The sequence below is a fragment of the Danio aesculapii genome, chromosome 20, assembly GCF_903798145.1.
Source record: "Danio aesculapii chromosome 20, fDanAes4.1, whole genome shotgun sequence".
NCBI lineage: Eukaryota > Metazoa > Chordata > Actinopteri > Cypriniformes > Danionidae > Danio > Danio aesculapii.
The window spans coordinates 47600778-47618521 of record NC_079454.1 but is presented as its reverse complement, the minus strand read 5'-3'; the positions used below and the strand labels follow the sequence as shown (position 1 = coordinate 47618521).

Genomic DNA, 17744 nt, shown 5'->3' with positions numbered 1-17744 from the left:
CACTAATAATTCAGGAGGGGCTAATAATTCTGACTTTAACTGTATATATTCGGAGTTAATTATTTTCCTCCCTGTAAATAAGAAATGGAAAATAAATACAATCAGAATAAAATATGAAACAAACTGTGCTTTTAAAGCATCTATCACCGTTGAAAAAAAACTTTAATTATAGCTAACTACGTCCTTCAGTCAAGAGCAGCGAGTGATTTTCTCCTTTTGTTGTTTGATTATTGATTAAAACAGTTCGGCAGCAGTAATTATTGTGCGCTGTCACTTTAAGAGCAGTACGGTTCTCATTTATAGTTTCTCTTTTACATGTCTTTGATTCTCACTCGTTTGTTTATTACATGAATGAGGGTTAATATTAATAATCACTAAACACCACGTTTTGACACAAATTGACCATTAAAGTGCTCACATTAAGATGACTTAGATGTGTGTGCTCTGCTTGTCTCTTAGGTCTGATGCACACACACACACAGCATGCGATCTCATTCGCAGGCTTTAAAACATGAATGATATCGAATGTACATCGATGAATGATGCGCATCCCGTGCTGCAAACGTTACATTACAGCACATGCTTTTTAGACATTTTAACGTGAGACTGAGCTTTGCAGAGCAACAAATGTGTACAACAGGAAATGGGGCGGTATATGATGCAAGTAATTGTTTTCTCAATTAATGTTTTTTCATAAATGTTAGAAGCCAATATCGAAATCGAACTGAATTTCGATTAATTGCACAGCTCTACTCTGGTAGATTTACTCGAGAACAGCAGAGCGAATGGACACTCGCGAGAGAAATTTGAGATCTCAAAAGCATACACAGCGGCCTCTGGTGGGATTCGCGAAAACAAAAACTGCCAAAAAACATAGCTCCTGGGACGTATTTGTCGATCTATCTCAGAAATGTATATAGGGGTACATTTTCAGAATGAGTCTGGGTTGTTTTTATATATTTATTTACATTTTTTCAGAATGGATGAACATTTCCAAAGAACAGCACCGTTTGAAAACAAAATTGTTGTAAACGTTTTAAATGTCTATACTGTCACTTTTGATGAATTTATGGACATTACAATTAAATACATTTTCAAAAACACTGATGTTAATCTCTAGTGTTTGAGGCAAGTGAATGTGTGTGTGTTCATGTGCCTAAACCTGAATTTGCATTCTAATTACAATGACATGACGCTAATTGCATATGCAATTAATTATCTGATTGCTCTTTGTGATTGCATCGTCAAACTGTTTGCATCATGATGTTTTAAGCTGGCGTCATGGTGGGGAAGTGGGATAGCACAATCACCTCACAGCAAGAAGGTCGCTGATTCGAGCCCCGACTGGATCAGTTGGTGTTTCTGAGTTTGCATGTTCTCCTCATGTTCGCGTGGGTTTCCTCCGAGTGCTCTCCGTTTTCTCCAACAGCCCAACACATGTGCCTAGGTGAATTGGATGAACTCAATTGACTTTAGTGTATGTTGTGTGAATTCATCAGTGTAATGGGTTTCCCAGTGCTGAGTTGTGGCTGGAAGGGCATCCGTTGCGTAATAACATACACTGGATAGGTTGGCGGTTCATTCCGCTGTGGCAACCCCGGATTAATAAAGGGACTATGCCGAAAATAAAAATGAAATGAATGTTTAAAGCCGTATGATCTCTGAGCACCTAATACTGATAACAAAGCCAGCTTCATCAGTCAAATGTGTGTGTGTGTTGTGGTGTGTGTGTGTGTGTTAGACTGCAGTGAGTTTATGTGTCTCCACTGACCTGTCAGACTGGCCTGTCTTCGTGTTTTACTGCCGCAGTTTCCGTCTGCGATTAGCCGCTCTGTGGTGGCCGTTTTACTGGGGTTAAAGGTCATATGAGGGGCGCTTATGAACCTTCCGGCAAAAGGTCACACAGGGGAGCCGACAGCTGTCTGAAACAATCACACTTTCACTGTCTCGCGCTACAGCAGACATGAAAGAATAAACAATCGCAGTCAGGAAATCCATGTTAATAGTTTATTTATGTTAGCTGGGATATGAGATAGTTTGGGCAGCTTGGTGGCTCAGTGGTTAACACTGTCGCCTCACAGCAAGAAGGTCACTGGTTCGAGTCCCGTCTGGGTCAGTTGGCATTTCTGTGTGGAGTTCGCATGTTCTCCTGGTGTTGCCATGGGTTTCCTTCGAGTGCTCCAGTTTCCCCCACAGTCCAAACACATGCGCTATAGGTGAATTGACTAAACTACATTGGCCATAGTGTATGAGTGTGTGTAAACGTGACAGTGTATGGGTATACCCAGTACTGGGTTGTGGCTGGAAAACACATGCTGGAAAAGTTGGTGGTTCATTCTGCTGTGGTGACCCCTGATACATAAAGGGACTAAGCTGAATGAAACTGAGTCAATGACAAAGTATTTTAACATTTATCCTAAAAAAAGCCTGTTGGAGGCAGTTAGGGATAATACAGGCAATAAATTTGTAAGTTTTCTTTCCTGTGGGCGGATTTTCTGGATTTTTAATGCTATTTTTTATAGTCATGGGAATCTTGTTGACATTATGGACTCATCAGATACAGCAATCTTTCTAACTCCTGCCAAATCCCCAGCATTTCCTCAAATCACTGCAAACTGAACTTGACTAGATGTTCCATACTGTAGAAAGTTTAATTTCGGGCTTTTTTAAAAAATCCTTTCATTCAGCAATGATTACTATGAGCATTTACCCTCATAATGTATTCAGGTTGGTTTTGTTTGACTGGAAGAAATTTCAATTGCTAAAGAAATGCGTAGTTTAGTAGGGAAACAACACTTGAGTCTAAAAGCCAGGCTCTGTAATGGCATGGGGTTGTGTCAGTGCCCTTAGCAAAGGCAACTTGCACTGCTGTGATGGCACCATTAATGGCCCTTTTCCACTGAGTGGTACGGTACAATATGGTTTAGTACGCTTTTATGGCCGTTTCCACTGTCTAAGGGTACCCTAAAAGCAAACCGTACTGTACCACTTTTTGGTTACCCTTTGCAAATGGTATCTAGCACAAAAAAAGGTTTTCAAAAGGCAGAGCTAGACGTGCAGCTGAACGCTACTGGTTTGCTCACAGAAGCAGGAGTATGAAAACAAAGCAGGAGAATGAAACCATTTTTAAAAACACAGCCGAGACATTACACCGTAATTCAATATACATATAATGACAAGCCATGGTCGACCCAAGCTCAAACAAACCTTGTTGTTGTCTTGATGAACAGCCGCAAAGCCAAGAAAAGCCAAATCTGCTGTGTCCTGTTGTTTTACGAACCCGTCTAAAAGTGTGAGCGGTTTTCACTTTCTTCAGAGAGCTCACCGCTCATCTATATTTGAAATAACTTCTTGAGCTGATGATAATAATGTGCGCGTGATTATTGAAGTGCTTCTGACATCCCATCCTTTCAGAAAGACACAAACGCTGAGTGAAAGCGCGAAATAACAAAGGAGAAGCTGGAAAAAACAGCAACAGCAAATGATGCTTTCTGCAACATAAAACATGACAAACTGCCAGTTTAACTATTATCATCTCCTTTTTGACTATTATGAACTCTATTACTATTATGGCTATTTTTCGTGTTGTTTTTGACCCCAAATAAGGACTAAATGTATGCGGTGTGTACTTTATCTGTAATTGATAACATATCAGAGTCTGTAAGGGTCTAAATTAGGCATGGGCCAGTATAAGATCTTGACAATATGATAATCTTGGATTAAAATATCACAGTTTCACGGTATTGTGATTACTGCTCTAAAATATATTCTTTTTAAATGTCCTGGCTAAAAAACTAAAACTTAAAAAAAAAAAAAATTTAATTTATAATATTTTGGAGCAGTAAACATGTGAGGCTCAATAATTCAAATGAAGCATTGACTTCTGCTGTCTTCATCATCTTCAGAAACACAGATTTCTTTACGATTTAAAACAGCATCTTTGGATATTGTTTCTGCTAGAGATACTGTTGTCCTAAAAAACAACAACAAAAAAATTTAAATAAAAAAATTGTGCACATACCTTAGGAATGGTATTACAGAAAATTTTGATTTTTACAGAAACCCTGACTTATCCAATCTGCAGTGTACCTTGAACACGGTTATCGCCCCCATGCCTGAACTGTATGTGTTCATATATGTTCCATTTATTTATTCATTTATTTATTTCATATAATTGCAAATGTGACAGTAGGCTATTTCGCATTGATCTGCAGTTATAATCAAATCATGTTCATAGAAAGGTTAGTAGTGAACATTTATACACAAGTATTGATGTGTATAAAGCCTCTGTTTTGTGAGAAGTGCTTCTCATATGATATGTGAATGACCTGTATGTCTTTACTGCGACATTTCCTTGAGTAAAAATAATGTTGTCTGAAACTTTTAGCACCATATCAGCACCATATGCTGCCTTTTGCAGGGATGCCCATGCATATTTCAACAAGAAAGTGCTAAACCACATTCTGCTCGCATTACAAAGTCCTGGCTGTGACTGGACCTGCCTGCAGTCCCGACCTGTCTACAATAGAGAATGCGTTTAACATTTTGAAGTGCAAAATGCAACAATGAAGACCCCGTACTAGTGTCCACCTGAAGACTTGTTTGCAGGAAGAATGGGACAAAATTACACCTGAAACACTTCATCACTTGGTGTCGTCAGTCCCTCAACATCTTTTAAATGTTGTGAAAAGTAATGGCAACATTACAGAGTGGTAAATGCTTTACTGATCCAACTTTTAAAAAAATGTGTTGCAAGTACTAAAATTGAAATGTGTTTATTTTAGAAAACAACAATAAAATTTACAAGGAACACACTGATTAATGTTTGTTGCATTGTCTGTCTGCAATGAAATACAAGTCAAAGTAAATTTAGAAATCACTACTTTCTTTTTTTATTTGCGGTTTCCATACTGTTCCAACTTTTTCTGATTTGGGTTTGTAAAATCAAAAGGCTGCATGCAGTAATAATATGGTAACATTATAATTCTGCCTTCTTTTATATTCCCTCATCAAGTACAAGTCACCGATTAGTCGCATCTGGGTTTTTATTTGAAAATGTTTTATAAACCAGTGATTCTTTGGGCTCAAAATAGTCCAGGAATGCAAAAGTAGTAAACAAATATTGAATTCATTATAAGAGCTTATTTTACAAAACTTTTCTGTTCTCATTTAAATAAATGATGTTCTTTTGAGCTTTGAAAATCATTTCCAGCATTGAAAAGACACTGAGAACTGGAGTAATGATGCTGAAAAATGCAGCTTTGAATCACAGGAATAAATGTCATTCATTCATTCATATTCCTTCGGCTTAGTCCCTTTATTCATCGGGGGTCACCACAGTGGAATGAACCGCCAACTTATCCAGCATATTTTTACACAGCGCATGCCATCCCAGCTGCAACCCAAGTACTGGGAAACACCCATTCTAACTCATTCACACTCAACTTCTACGGCCAGTTTAGTTTATCAACAGAAAACCGTTAATTTAAATTGCAAATAGGTTAAATAAATCAAGCCTTATCAAACCTTAGGTAATAATAATACACCTTTAACCACAAGATTGGAAGGGCATCAGCTGTGTGAAACATATCCTGGATAAGTTGGCGGTTCATTCCGCTGAGGCTACCTTTGATTAATAAAGGGACTAAGCCGAAAACAAAATGAATTAATGAAAAATCACATATTGCAAAAATGTCTGTTGAAGTATTTATTATTCTAACCATTGTTATTATAAGCGTAAACACACATACATACATACATAAACGCACATTGCTGAAGAAAAAAATATGTAAACAGCCATTGTTGTAATATTTTATTGCATGAAATATGTATATATGTCATATATGTAATTTGCATATATACCGTTGAGATCAGAATTATTAGCCCCCATGAATTATTAGCCCCCCTGTTTATTTTTTCCTGCAAAGGGACTATTAATTAAAAAAGGGACTAATAAAAAGGTGCTAATAATTTGACCTTAAAATGGATTTAAAAAAATTAAAAACTGCTTTTATTCTAGCCGAAATATAACAAATAAGACTTTCTCCAGAAGAAAAAATATTATCAGACATACTGTGAAAATTTACATAATTTGGGAAATATTTAAAAAAGGAAAAAAATTCAAAGGGGGGCTAATAATTCTGACTTCAGCTGTATAAGCAATATCACACGAGTAGCAGTAAGATATGGCTGTATATTGGGACTGGTGGGAGGTGTGCGTTAGCTCGAGGTCGCAGGCCGAGTGCCTTAATGTCCCACCAGTGATGATATACAGACACGTCGCACTGCTAATTATGTGATATTGTGTTTATACAACAGTTCAACGGCATAATCGTATCTATAAAAAATAAAATCTAACACAGAGAGTCTCAAATTTTTTTTGTAAGAGGAACTACTTTCTTCCGCCGTTCATTCACATCTGCTGACGTCAGAAGAGCAGAAGCCATTACTACTTCACCAACATCACTTTAGAGCTAGTATTTGAATGATTCTCTTGCGTAATGACTAAAGTGATGACAAAACAAGTGATTTTGCTCACATTTTAAGATTATAAGGCTAAACGGCATGAAATGCCATCAGTCTACAGAGATTACCCAATATTTCTTGGTCCAATCAGGAGATCACAATAGTTAACCCCGAAAATAGCTAAGCAAAGCAAACACTAGCAGATTAATGTTGTGTTTGCGATAAGGAAAAACGCTTAACACATGCAGGCATTTCTTCTTTCGTTCTCTTTACTGAACTGTCTGCAGTAACGAAAACAGGAGACACATAAGAAACAAACAGATGGCCAACCAAAAAGTAACTCAGGATTATACAAAGAGAGTGGCCAACACAAAATACACACATTCCTAATTTGTGAGTCCCATCTCACGCTCAATACACTATAATCATATAGTATAAATACAGCACTACAACATACAAAAGAGAGAGATCGGCTCAGAAAGTCATTTACCAGTTTAATAATGATTTGATCAGCTGTAGTTAGAAATTGCGCTGTTTTCCTCCTCTATGGGTTTATTATGTGTCTCTGTCGCCATCTTGTGAATAGACAACGTCAATTGTCTTTGTTGTGCTTAAAGACAGGCTAATGACCGCCGATGTGCTTTCTCTCTGAAAATATAAATATTTAAAATAGGTATTATGCTTATAAATAAACTGCATAGTTGCAATCTAAACGACTACATTCTCGCCTGAAAAAGCCTCAGTAGTACATTATGTTGTCCAACAGCAGCAATATTTGTCAAACTGTAGAGTGTCCTCGGCTTGTTACTGTATGTGGGTGGAGTAATACACAAGGGTGAAGGGTTAAGACGAGCGCTGTTATTTGCAGAATATCGCAAGGCTATCAGCCAATCAGATTCCAGAACCAGAAAGAACTGTTGTATAAATCCCTATATCAGATATCTAAATAGAAAATATTACTGTAACTCATTAAATGAAGGCTTAAAGAAACAACAGTGATAAACATGCACATTCACTAAGAATCATTCATTCATTCGTTTTCTTTTCGGCGTAGTTCCTTTATTAATCCGAGGTTGCCACAGTGGAATGAACCGCCAACTCATCCAGCACATGTTCTATGCAGCGGATGCCCTTCCAGCTGCAACCCGTCTCTGGGAAACATCCATACACACTCATTCACACACATACACCACGGACAATTTAGCCTACCCAATTCATCTATTGACCTTATTCTTCAATGCGGAGTGCGCGCGTTTTGCCGATTATTTTAGAACTTCCGATTCAGTTGCCTATGGGAGAAATGACTAGGAATAATATACCACAGAAAACGGTCAAACGACTTGCTCTACAAACAAGTGTTTGCATGACCATACAGACAAAGTAGAATAAGATAATAAGAGAATATCCGTTTGCAACATCAATCAGCATAACGAACTGTTTTTAACATCTAAAAATGAATGGAAGTGAATGAGACCGGAAGTCTTAAGTCAAAAATATTCAAATGGCTGCACCCGCTCGTACAAGGAGAATAAGGTGAATAGTGCATGTCTTTGGACTGTGGGGGAAACCTGAGCACCCAGGGGAAACCCACGCGAACGCTGGGAGAGCAAACTCCATACAGAAACGCCAACTGACCCACCCGAGGCTCGAACTAGCGACCTTCTTGCTATGAGGTGTCAGCACTACCTACTGCGCCACTGTGTCACCTCACTTAGAATCACCGTACGTATAATCTTGGCAGTATGAATGACCTATCTGACACTTGTGTCTCTGCAATCCATAACAAACGTTAACTTAATTGACGGTGGCTCAGTGATTAGCACTGTAACCTCAAAGCAAGAAGGTCACTGGTTCGAGTCCCAGCAGGGCCAGTTGTCATTTCTGTGTGGAGTTAGCATGTTCCCCGTGTTGGCTTGGGTTTTCTTTGGGTGCTCCGGTTTCCCCCACAGTCCAAAGACATGCGCTGTAGGTGATTGCAGACACTAAATTGGCCGTAGTTTATGAGAGTGTGTGAATGTTAGTGTATGGGTGTTTCCCAGTACTGGGTTGCGGCTGGAAGGGGATCCGCTGCGTAAAACATATGCTTGAATAGTTGGTGGTTCATTCCGCTGTGGTGACTCCTGATAAATAAGGAACTATGCAGACGGAAAGTGAATGAATTAACTTCACTGACGTTTCTGCCCAGATGCCAGTAATTCTGGAGAGTTCAGGAGTCTAATACTCACACAGAGAGACGTTGTGCCTCCCGTCAGCAGATGTTTCATCCTCACATGACAGTTCAAAATCTCTACGCTACATTTCAAGTCAATATTTACCTAAACAAACATCAGTCCGTAGTCTTTCTGGAGATGAGTTCTGCATCAACACTGCATCTGCTTTCGATTTGCAGTGAAAATCCTTTGAGACACTATACTATGCCCTGTGTGTCTATATTTATCCTTGTTTTGATATCATGTGTTCTTCTATATTAGGAGAAGAAGGTCCACCTGGTTGCAATGAGTGACACAATGGACGACCAATTAGCAGTGGGCTCTCAGGAGGAGGAGGAGCCAGCCATTAACCTTCCATCCACACCTCAGCAACAGCACACTGACCCCGCCTCCCCAACGGTTGCCACGACACCCGAGCCACCTCCCGCCACCTGCGGTGAGAAAGTTCTGACGGGAATCGCGCCGATTCACCATGAGTACGAGGTGAACGTTTTAAAAATGTCTTTCAGGATTTTGCAGGGTTATTGGTTCATGTTTTTTGTGGTCTAAAATGACCACAGTTGTTCATTCATTCATTTATTCATTTTCTCTTTTCGGCTTAGTCCCTTTATTAATCAGGGGTCGCCACAGTGGAATGAACCACCAACTTATCCAGCATATGTTTTATGCAGCGGATGCCCTTCCAGCTGCAACCCAACTTTCACACTCATACACTGCGGCCAATTTAGTTTCTTTAATTCACTTTAATTCTTTAATTCTTTCTTCCCTTCCTTCCTTCTTTTCCATTTTTTTTTATTACTTTTCCTTCCTTTTTCCTTTTTTGATTCCCTTTTTCTTTCCTTTTTTTCCTTTTTTGATTACTTTACCTACCTTTTTTCTTCCTTCATTTCCTTCCTTCCTTCCTTCCTTCCTTCCTTCTTTCATTCCTTCCTTCGTTCCTTCCTTCCTTTTCTTCCATCTTTCTGTCCTTTTTTCCTTCTTTCCTTCTTTCTTCCTCTTTTTCTCTTCTTTCTTACTTCCTTTTTTCCCTTCCATCCTTGTTTTTCTTTTCTTCATTTCCTTCATTTTCTTCCTTCCTTCCCTCCCTCTTCATTCCTTCTGTCCCTTTCCTTCCTCCCTTCCTTCGTTCCTTCCTTTTCCTTCCTTCATTTTCGTTTCCTTCTTTTTCCCTCCATCCTTCCTCCTTTCCTTCCTTTCTCTTTTCCTTTTTTCCTTCATTCTTGTTTCTTTCCTTCCTTCCTTCCTTCCTTTCCTTCTTCCTTCCTTCCTTCCTTCCTTCTTCCTTTTCCTCCTTCCTTCCTTCCTTCCTTCCTTCCTTCCTTCCTCTTTTCCTTCCTTTTCCAATTTCCCACCCTTTCCTTTTTTCCATCTTTCCTTTCTTTTCCTTTCCTTCCTTCCTTCCTTCCTTCCTTCCTTCCTTCCTTCCTTCCTTCCTTCCCTTCCTTCCTTCCTTCCTTCGTCTTTTCCTTCCTTCCTTCCTTCCCTCCTTCCTTCCTTCCTTCCTTCCTTTTTTCCTTCCTTTTTTCTATCTGTCCTTCCTTTCCTTCCTTCCCTTCTTTTCCTTCCTTCCTTCCTTCCTTCCTTCGTCTTTTTCTTCCTTCCTTCCTTTTTTCCAAGTTCCATCCTTTCCTTTTTTCCATCTTTCCTTCCTTTCTTTCCTTCCTTCCCTTCTTTTCCTTCCTTTCTTCCTTCCTTCCTTCATCTTTTCCTTCCTTCCTTCCTTTTTTCTATCCCTCCTTTCTTTCCTTCCTTCCTTCCTTCCTTCCTTCCTTCATTCCTTCATTCCTTCCTTCATTCCTTTCTTCCTTATTTTCTTTCAAACACTAACACTACTGAGCTTGGTTATTTATTGAAAGTGTTTACGCCTTAACCTATGAATCCTACTAAACTTTATATTTGATACATGAAGGACTCCAAATGATCAAAATAACCAAAACTTTGCTAAAAATTTTCTGCTACAAAAGCAAAGTCTTTAGCATTCGAATATATACAATTCGAATTTGATCAATCTATCTGCATTTTAGGCCTATTTGCGCAAATAATTGCATTCAAAATAAAAGTGTGTGTTTGCATAATTTATGCTAGTGTACATTTTTATATTAATTTTGTATATAAATACAAACATACATAAATACATATATATACAAAACAAAAATATTTACATATACTCACTCACTATCCTTTAGCTTAGTCCTTGAATCAACGACCACAGTGGAATGAACTACTATTGGAGCTATGGAATGCCATGATATTGCAGCCCAAACCATCACATATCCACCCATATGATACACTCTGGGCATGCAACAGCCTGGGTTGTAACCTTCTTTGGGGCTTCTCCACACCGTAACTCTCCTCTCTTCCTTCTGCTGTGGTGACCCCTGAAAATTAGAGACTGAGCCAAAATTAAATGTATGAATGTGAATGTAAGTGGTCTGCTATACTATTGTAAAAATTTAATTGATTTACATTTATGATCATATAAATTCCAAGTGTGAATTGAAACGGCAACTAAGGTGTGTGTGTGTGTGTGTGTGTGTGTGTGTGTGTTTTCTGTCAGGATGGCCTTGGATATGGCATTGGAGAGCTGGTGTGGGGGAAGCTGCGGGGTTTCTCCTGGTGGCCTGGACGCATCGTGTCCTGCTGGATAACGAGCCGCGGTCCAGCGGCTGAAGGCTCACGCTGGGTCATGTGGTTTGGGGACGGAAAACTGTCTATGGTGAGTCTGACGACCTATCAGCATGAGTGAAACCTGTACACATTGACATCCTTAGTAGGAAGATTGTATTATTAATTAATTATTATGATCAATATTTATTTCAATAAATGTTTTATTGTTTTTATTATTCCTTATTAGTGTTTTAAATTAATCCTATTTTATTATATTATATATTTATGTTTTGTGTCATTAATTTATTATTTTAATTAATAATCATGTTATTGTTTTTGTTATTTATTATTATTATTGTTTTATATTAATTATGTTTATTATATTTATTTTAATTTATTAATTAATAAATTTAATAATACTATCAATATTATTATATTAATTATAAGTATAATTATTATATTATTATTATATTTATAATATTTGTATTTATTATTTTACATAAATTTGTGGTGTAATTAATTTATTTTAAATTCTAATCATATTATTGTTTTATTATTTATTATTATTGTTCTATACTGATCAAAATTTTATCATATTTTATTAATTTTAGTGTTGTTAATTTATTATTTTATATTACGTATGTTTTATTATATTTTAGTATCATTTATGTATTCTTTTAATTAATAATCATTTTATTCATGTGTTATTGTTATTATTATTAATATTATTGTTTTATATTAAACATATTTTTATTATATTATATTTAATTTTTGTCATTTATTTATTGTTTAATTAATAATCATGTTATTGTTTTATTATTTATTATTGTTTTATATTGATCATATTTTAATTTTATTATATTCATTTTTGGTGTTTATTATTGTATTATTTTAATCATTTTGTTAATGTGTTATTGTTTTTATTATTTATTATTATTCTTTTATATTACTCATATTTTTATTTATTATATTATGTTCATTTTTGTTTCATGTATTTATTATTTAGATTAATAATCATGTTATTGTTTTTATTTTTTTAATCATTTTTATAATATGTATTTTTTATTTATTTTAATATATTTTTTGTATGATTTAAGTATTCTTTTAATTAATATTCATTTATTAATGTGTATTTATTTATTAATTAATATTATTATTATTTTATATATTATTATTATTATTATTATTATATTATTTTTTATTTTATATTTATTTTTTGTGTAAATCTTTTTATTATTGTGTTATTGTTGTTGTTATTTAGTATTACTTTTATAGCAATCATATTTAATTTATTATGTTTATGTTTGTATGTATTGCTTATTATTAGCATTATTATTTTATTATTTAATCCATATTTATTTTATTGTATTATTGTTTTCATTATGATCTTTTATTTAATCATATTTTCATGTATAATTTTATATTCATTTTTAGTTTTAATATTTTATTATTTATAATTTTATTAATGTGTTATTATTTTATCATTATTTATTAATATATTATATTAATCATGCTTTGTATTTTTAATTTATTACTTTAATCAATATTTTTTTTAATTAGTGTTTTTTGTTTTTATTATCATTTTATATGAATCACTGTCAGTATTATTAGCCCCTTTAAGCTATATATTCTTTCAATAGTGTACAGAACAAACCATCATTAAACAATAACTTGCCTAATTACCCTATCCTGCCTAGTAAACCTAATTAACCTAGTTAAGCCTTTAAATGTCACTTTAAGCTGTATAGAAGTGTCTTGAAAAATATCTAGTCAAATATTATTCAATTCAATTCATATTTAATTGTAGAGCGCTTTTACAATGTGGATTGTGTCAAAGCAGCTTCACATAGAAGATTATAGTGAATTGAAACTGTGAAGTCCAGTTTTCAGAGATTAAGTTCAGTTCATTATGTATTGTCATCATGGCAAAGATAAAATAAATCAGTTATTAGAAATGAGTTATTAAAACTATTATATTTAGAAATGTGTTGAAAAAAATCTTCTCTCCGTTAAACAGAAATTGGGGGAAAGAATAAACAGGGGGCTAATAATTCTGACTTCAACCATATATATATATATATATATATATATATATATATCATATTTAATTTTTTTATTATGTTATATTTGTGTTATTTAAAGTTTACTACTTCAATTCTTATTTAAATTATTGTGTTATTGTCTTTAATGTTTGTTATTATCATGTTAATATTTGTGTCATTGTGTTATATTTTAATCATAATTAATTAATTTTATGGTGGTTCATTCCGCTGTGGCGACCCCGGATTAATAAAAGCCAAAAAGTAAATGAATGAATAATTCATTTTAAAAATAATTAATTTAATTATATTTGTTTATGGAATGGCTGGAGTTACATTCATGTTTTTCATTATTTTACTGTCTTAATCTTTTTGTAATATTATATTGTATTATATTAATATTATTATTAATTCTTATTTGTAACATTTATTTTGATTATTTTAGTTATATTTTAATGTATTTATATTCATAATTTTATCATTTTACTTAATTTTTTTGGATATTGTCATTTGATTTGATTTATTTTAATACATTTTAATACATTATTATCTTAATTAACATAATTTATTTTATTTGTATTCATAAATTATAAATGTTAGTATCAACCTTTTATGCTAGACTATATTTTGTATTTTGTCTAATGATAAATAATTAATTGTATTTTTATTGAATTTTTATTGTATTATTATATATTATATTTGTCATTTTTATCATTTCAATTTGTCAAGTGTTGATAACAGGCATGCCAGTAATCCCCGTCTCTTCTCAGGTGTGTGTGGAAAAGCTGCTCCCCTTGAGTGCGTTTTCCAGAATCTTTCATCAAACCACCTACAACAAACAGCCCATCTACAGAAAAGCCATCTTTCAAGTTTTACTGGCAAGTCATGCATAAGCAAACACATTTCTCTATCATCTAACGGTGTTGTGAGCACTCCACTGAAGACATTCATTAGCCTACATATTTAACTAATTGTTCGTTAAGGGCAAAGATGTGTTTCTAAATTCAGTTCTAATTTCCAGCAAACTAATAAATAAACGATAATAATTGTAATAATAATTGAATAAAAGTAATAATAATAAAATAAAATAATATAAAATAATAATAATAAAAGTGTGGTCAAACAACTGAGTTATATCCAAACACACATCCTGTTTTTATGCTCCATGTGGCCCAAAACCCAACAAGTGGACAAATCTAACTCGTTTTTTTAAACAAATATAAATATGCAAATGAGTTCAGATGCAAAAGCCGCTAAACGCCATTTCTGCTAAAAAATAATGCTTTAGGCACGTACTACATGTTCAACAAATGGTTGTTTGAAATCCTCTAAATCCCAGCGTCAGCGCATTCAGAAATAACAGTTTGTTCACAAAAGCCGCTAATCGCCACTTGCCTTTGACAGCTAAAGCCGCTATATCCTGAGAACCAATCAGAAGGCGCGAATCAAATCAGTTGCATTATAAGAAACAGAAAACAGGCTGTACAGTCGGAACTGTAGCATGCATTCATAACCTTTATTTGCGCAACGCTACTTTGAATGAGTCTGATTTACTATACAATAAATGGCAACTCCATTTCACGAAAGACGAAGTTAAGATGCTGTTCTTTTATCCCACATGGATGCTATGAGGATAAACAAGAGATGAAATGGAGACCAAGACCTTGAGTATGGTGAGAATGAATGAATGACCGCTCATTTTTTTGCCCAGTAGGCCTACCTTGTGTTTTATTTGCTAATGCAAGCTATGTTTTAAAAGATAAATATAATGTATAAAACTATACATTATTTATATTACTTTAATAAATTATATATATATATATATATATTGTAATGGACAATGCACAGATATTGATGTTTTTACACCACATTACTTGAATCTAACAAGCTTGTTTACGTTCCTCTACTTACATTAAATCCAAATGTTATTGATTAATGCACTTGACAGATTTCATTCATTCATTTTACTTCTGCTTAGTCCCTGGTTTATCAGGGGTTATCACAGCGGAATGAACCGCTACTTACTTGACAGATGTATTTTTTATTTCAGGTGGTTTGTGTAATGTGTTTTATGTTTGGTAAAATAATCTCTAATTGCATCTTTCGTGATTTTTCAACTAATTACATTGTCCTGTGTCAATAGGTGGATTTAGAGGTTTTTGCAAAAAAAGCAGATGTGGATTTAGCTGGTTTTGACGCAAAAGAAAATTTACCTTGTTAAAAAACAGAGAATTGTCTAAAGTGACATTTATGAAAAAATATATATTTTATTTACTAGCTAATACCCTTATTACTACATATAAAATTAAACTTCTGAAACTAATCAGAGGAGCCTGATAGAAAATACTCATTTACAAGAAAAGAGGTCTGGTGGATTTAGAGGCTTATTCAAATGTTACTACTAATAATAACATTATACAACTGCAAGTAGTCATGAATAAACTGAAAAAAGCCCCCCGACATGAAAGCATGCAGGTACTGTAGTGGTTTTAATATTTATGTAGAAAATATAAATTTTTGTAACATTTTAATCCTTTAAATGTAAAGATATTTGTATATTGCTGTACATCCTGTGTGTATTATGCATTGTGTAAGTGTTTGGACCTGCATAGGTGCATTACTAACGCTCTCAGCGCTGCACTTTAGACCAGGTTTTAGTCAATGACGCAGTCTATTTTTTAATAGTAACCTGCCAACAATGCGCCTTAACACACTTAACTTTCCAGACCAGCACACCCATGAGTCCACAAAGTGGCGTAAATGGATTTGCCATTTAAACTATGTTGCGCAAAACGTGAAAATTACAGTTGCGCTGGTCTGAAAATAGCAACAAATTGCGTCAAACACGTCTTGCGTCTTATTGTGCTGCGTGTATGATAGGGCGCTATAAGTAAAAAGGTGCACTTTAATTTTGAATGGTGACACCAACAGACATCACCAAATATAAATCAAAGGTAGGAATTTCTCGTACAGAGCTTCATTTCAGCTGTCAAGGGTTATAAAATGTATATCGACTCTATATCAGAAGTCAAGTTAACAAGTTAAGTTTTAACTAAAATTGAATGATCTTATATATTTTTTAATAGTTCAGTTAGACGGCATGCTTTCACTTTCGTTTTCGACTTAAAACACTTTTACCAGTAGGAATGATATCTCTACTCATTCGCTCTTCTAATAGCCGTTTATATGCCTGTTACAAGTCTACAATGCACTGTGATATAGCCTGGTATATAGTTCGGTAGTTTAGAAATGCATTGCTTTCTTACTACAACCAAACCGATGTACAAGTCAATTCAACCGAGCCGAGACCACCTCATTGTGTGAAAGCACTCTTAATATTAATTTTTTTAACTATGTCTGTCAGTGTTTTATTCATGCATCATTATGTGTTTTGTTGGGTTCAGACAGGGGGTTTGCGTGCAGGTAAACCATTCCCTCACTGTGAGTACATGAACTATACCCCTGAGGGAAAGATGGAGGAGAATGAGACACAGGCGCAGCAGATGATTGAGTGGGCCAGCACTGGGTTTCTGCCCTCTGGGCCAAAAGGCCTGGAGCCACCACCAGGTACTGTTTATTATTATATTAACATATGATTGATCAAGCACTCAGTCTCTAGACCCCAGAGTTGGTCATTGTTTAAAATTTGTCATTGAAATTAATAATATGTGAAATAATATATATGTAATATAATATATGTATATATACAAAATCTAACAGATGGCGCTCTAGACTAGTTTTGAACACCAGATGGAGCTCTAGGCTAGTTTTGAACAGCAGATGGCGCTCTAGACTAGATTTGAACAGCAGATGGAGCTCTAGGCTAGTTTTGAACACCAGATGGAGCTCTAGGCTAGTTTTGAACAGCAGATGGCGCTCTAGACTAGATTTGAACAGCAGATGGAGCTCTAGGTTAGTTTTGAACTGCAGATGGCACTCTAGGCTAGTTTTGAACAGCAAATGGTGCTCTAGACTAGTTTTGAACAGCAGATGGTGCTCTAGGCTAATTTTGAACAGCAGATTGAGCTCTAGGCTAGTGTTTGCTATACCTTTGATATTAAAACAAATGTGTGTGTGTGTGTGTGTGTGTGTGTGCGTGTGTGTGTGCGTGTGTGTGTGTGCGTGTGTGTGTGTGTGTGTGTGTGTGTGTTGTAGCGGAGCGGAATCCATACACTGAGGTTTATCCAGAGATGTGGGAGCCTGAAGCTGCTTCATACACGGCTCCACCCCCTGCCAAGAAACCCCGGAAGAACAGTGTCGAGAAGACCAAAATCAAGGAGATCATTGATGAAGGAACCCGAGGTATCACACACACACACCACTCACAAACACACACATCCAAAATCAGAGAGATCATTGGTGAAGGAACTCAGGTTATCACACACACACTCACTTACGCGTGATGCAGCCATTGCTGACCACA

At 35.2% G+C, this 17744-nt stretch overlaps 1 protein-coding gene across 1 annotated transcript in view; it reads left to right on the top strand.

The window, feature by feature from the left end:
- Positions 1-8940: 8940 nt before the first annotated feature.
- Positions 8941-17744, top strand: part of LOC130247541 (DNA (cytosine-5)-methyltransferase 3A-like) — a 33866-nt gene continuing 25062 nt past the window's right edge. Inside the window, exons 1-5 of the mRNA XM_056480822.1 lie at positions 8941-9158; positions 11233-11391; positions 14092-14199; positions 16726-16888; positions 17477-17623. Coding sequence (XP_056336797.1) covers positions 8961-9158; positions 11233-11391; positions 14092-14199; positions 16726-16888; positions 17477-17623 — 775 coding nt within the window. The 5' untranslated portion in view covers positions 8941-8960. The remainder of the gene's footprint in view (positions 9159-11232; positions 11392-14091; positions 14200-16725; positions 16889-17476; positions 17624-17744) is intronic.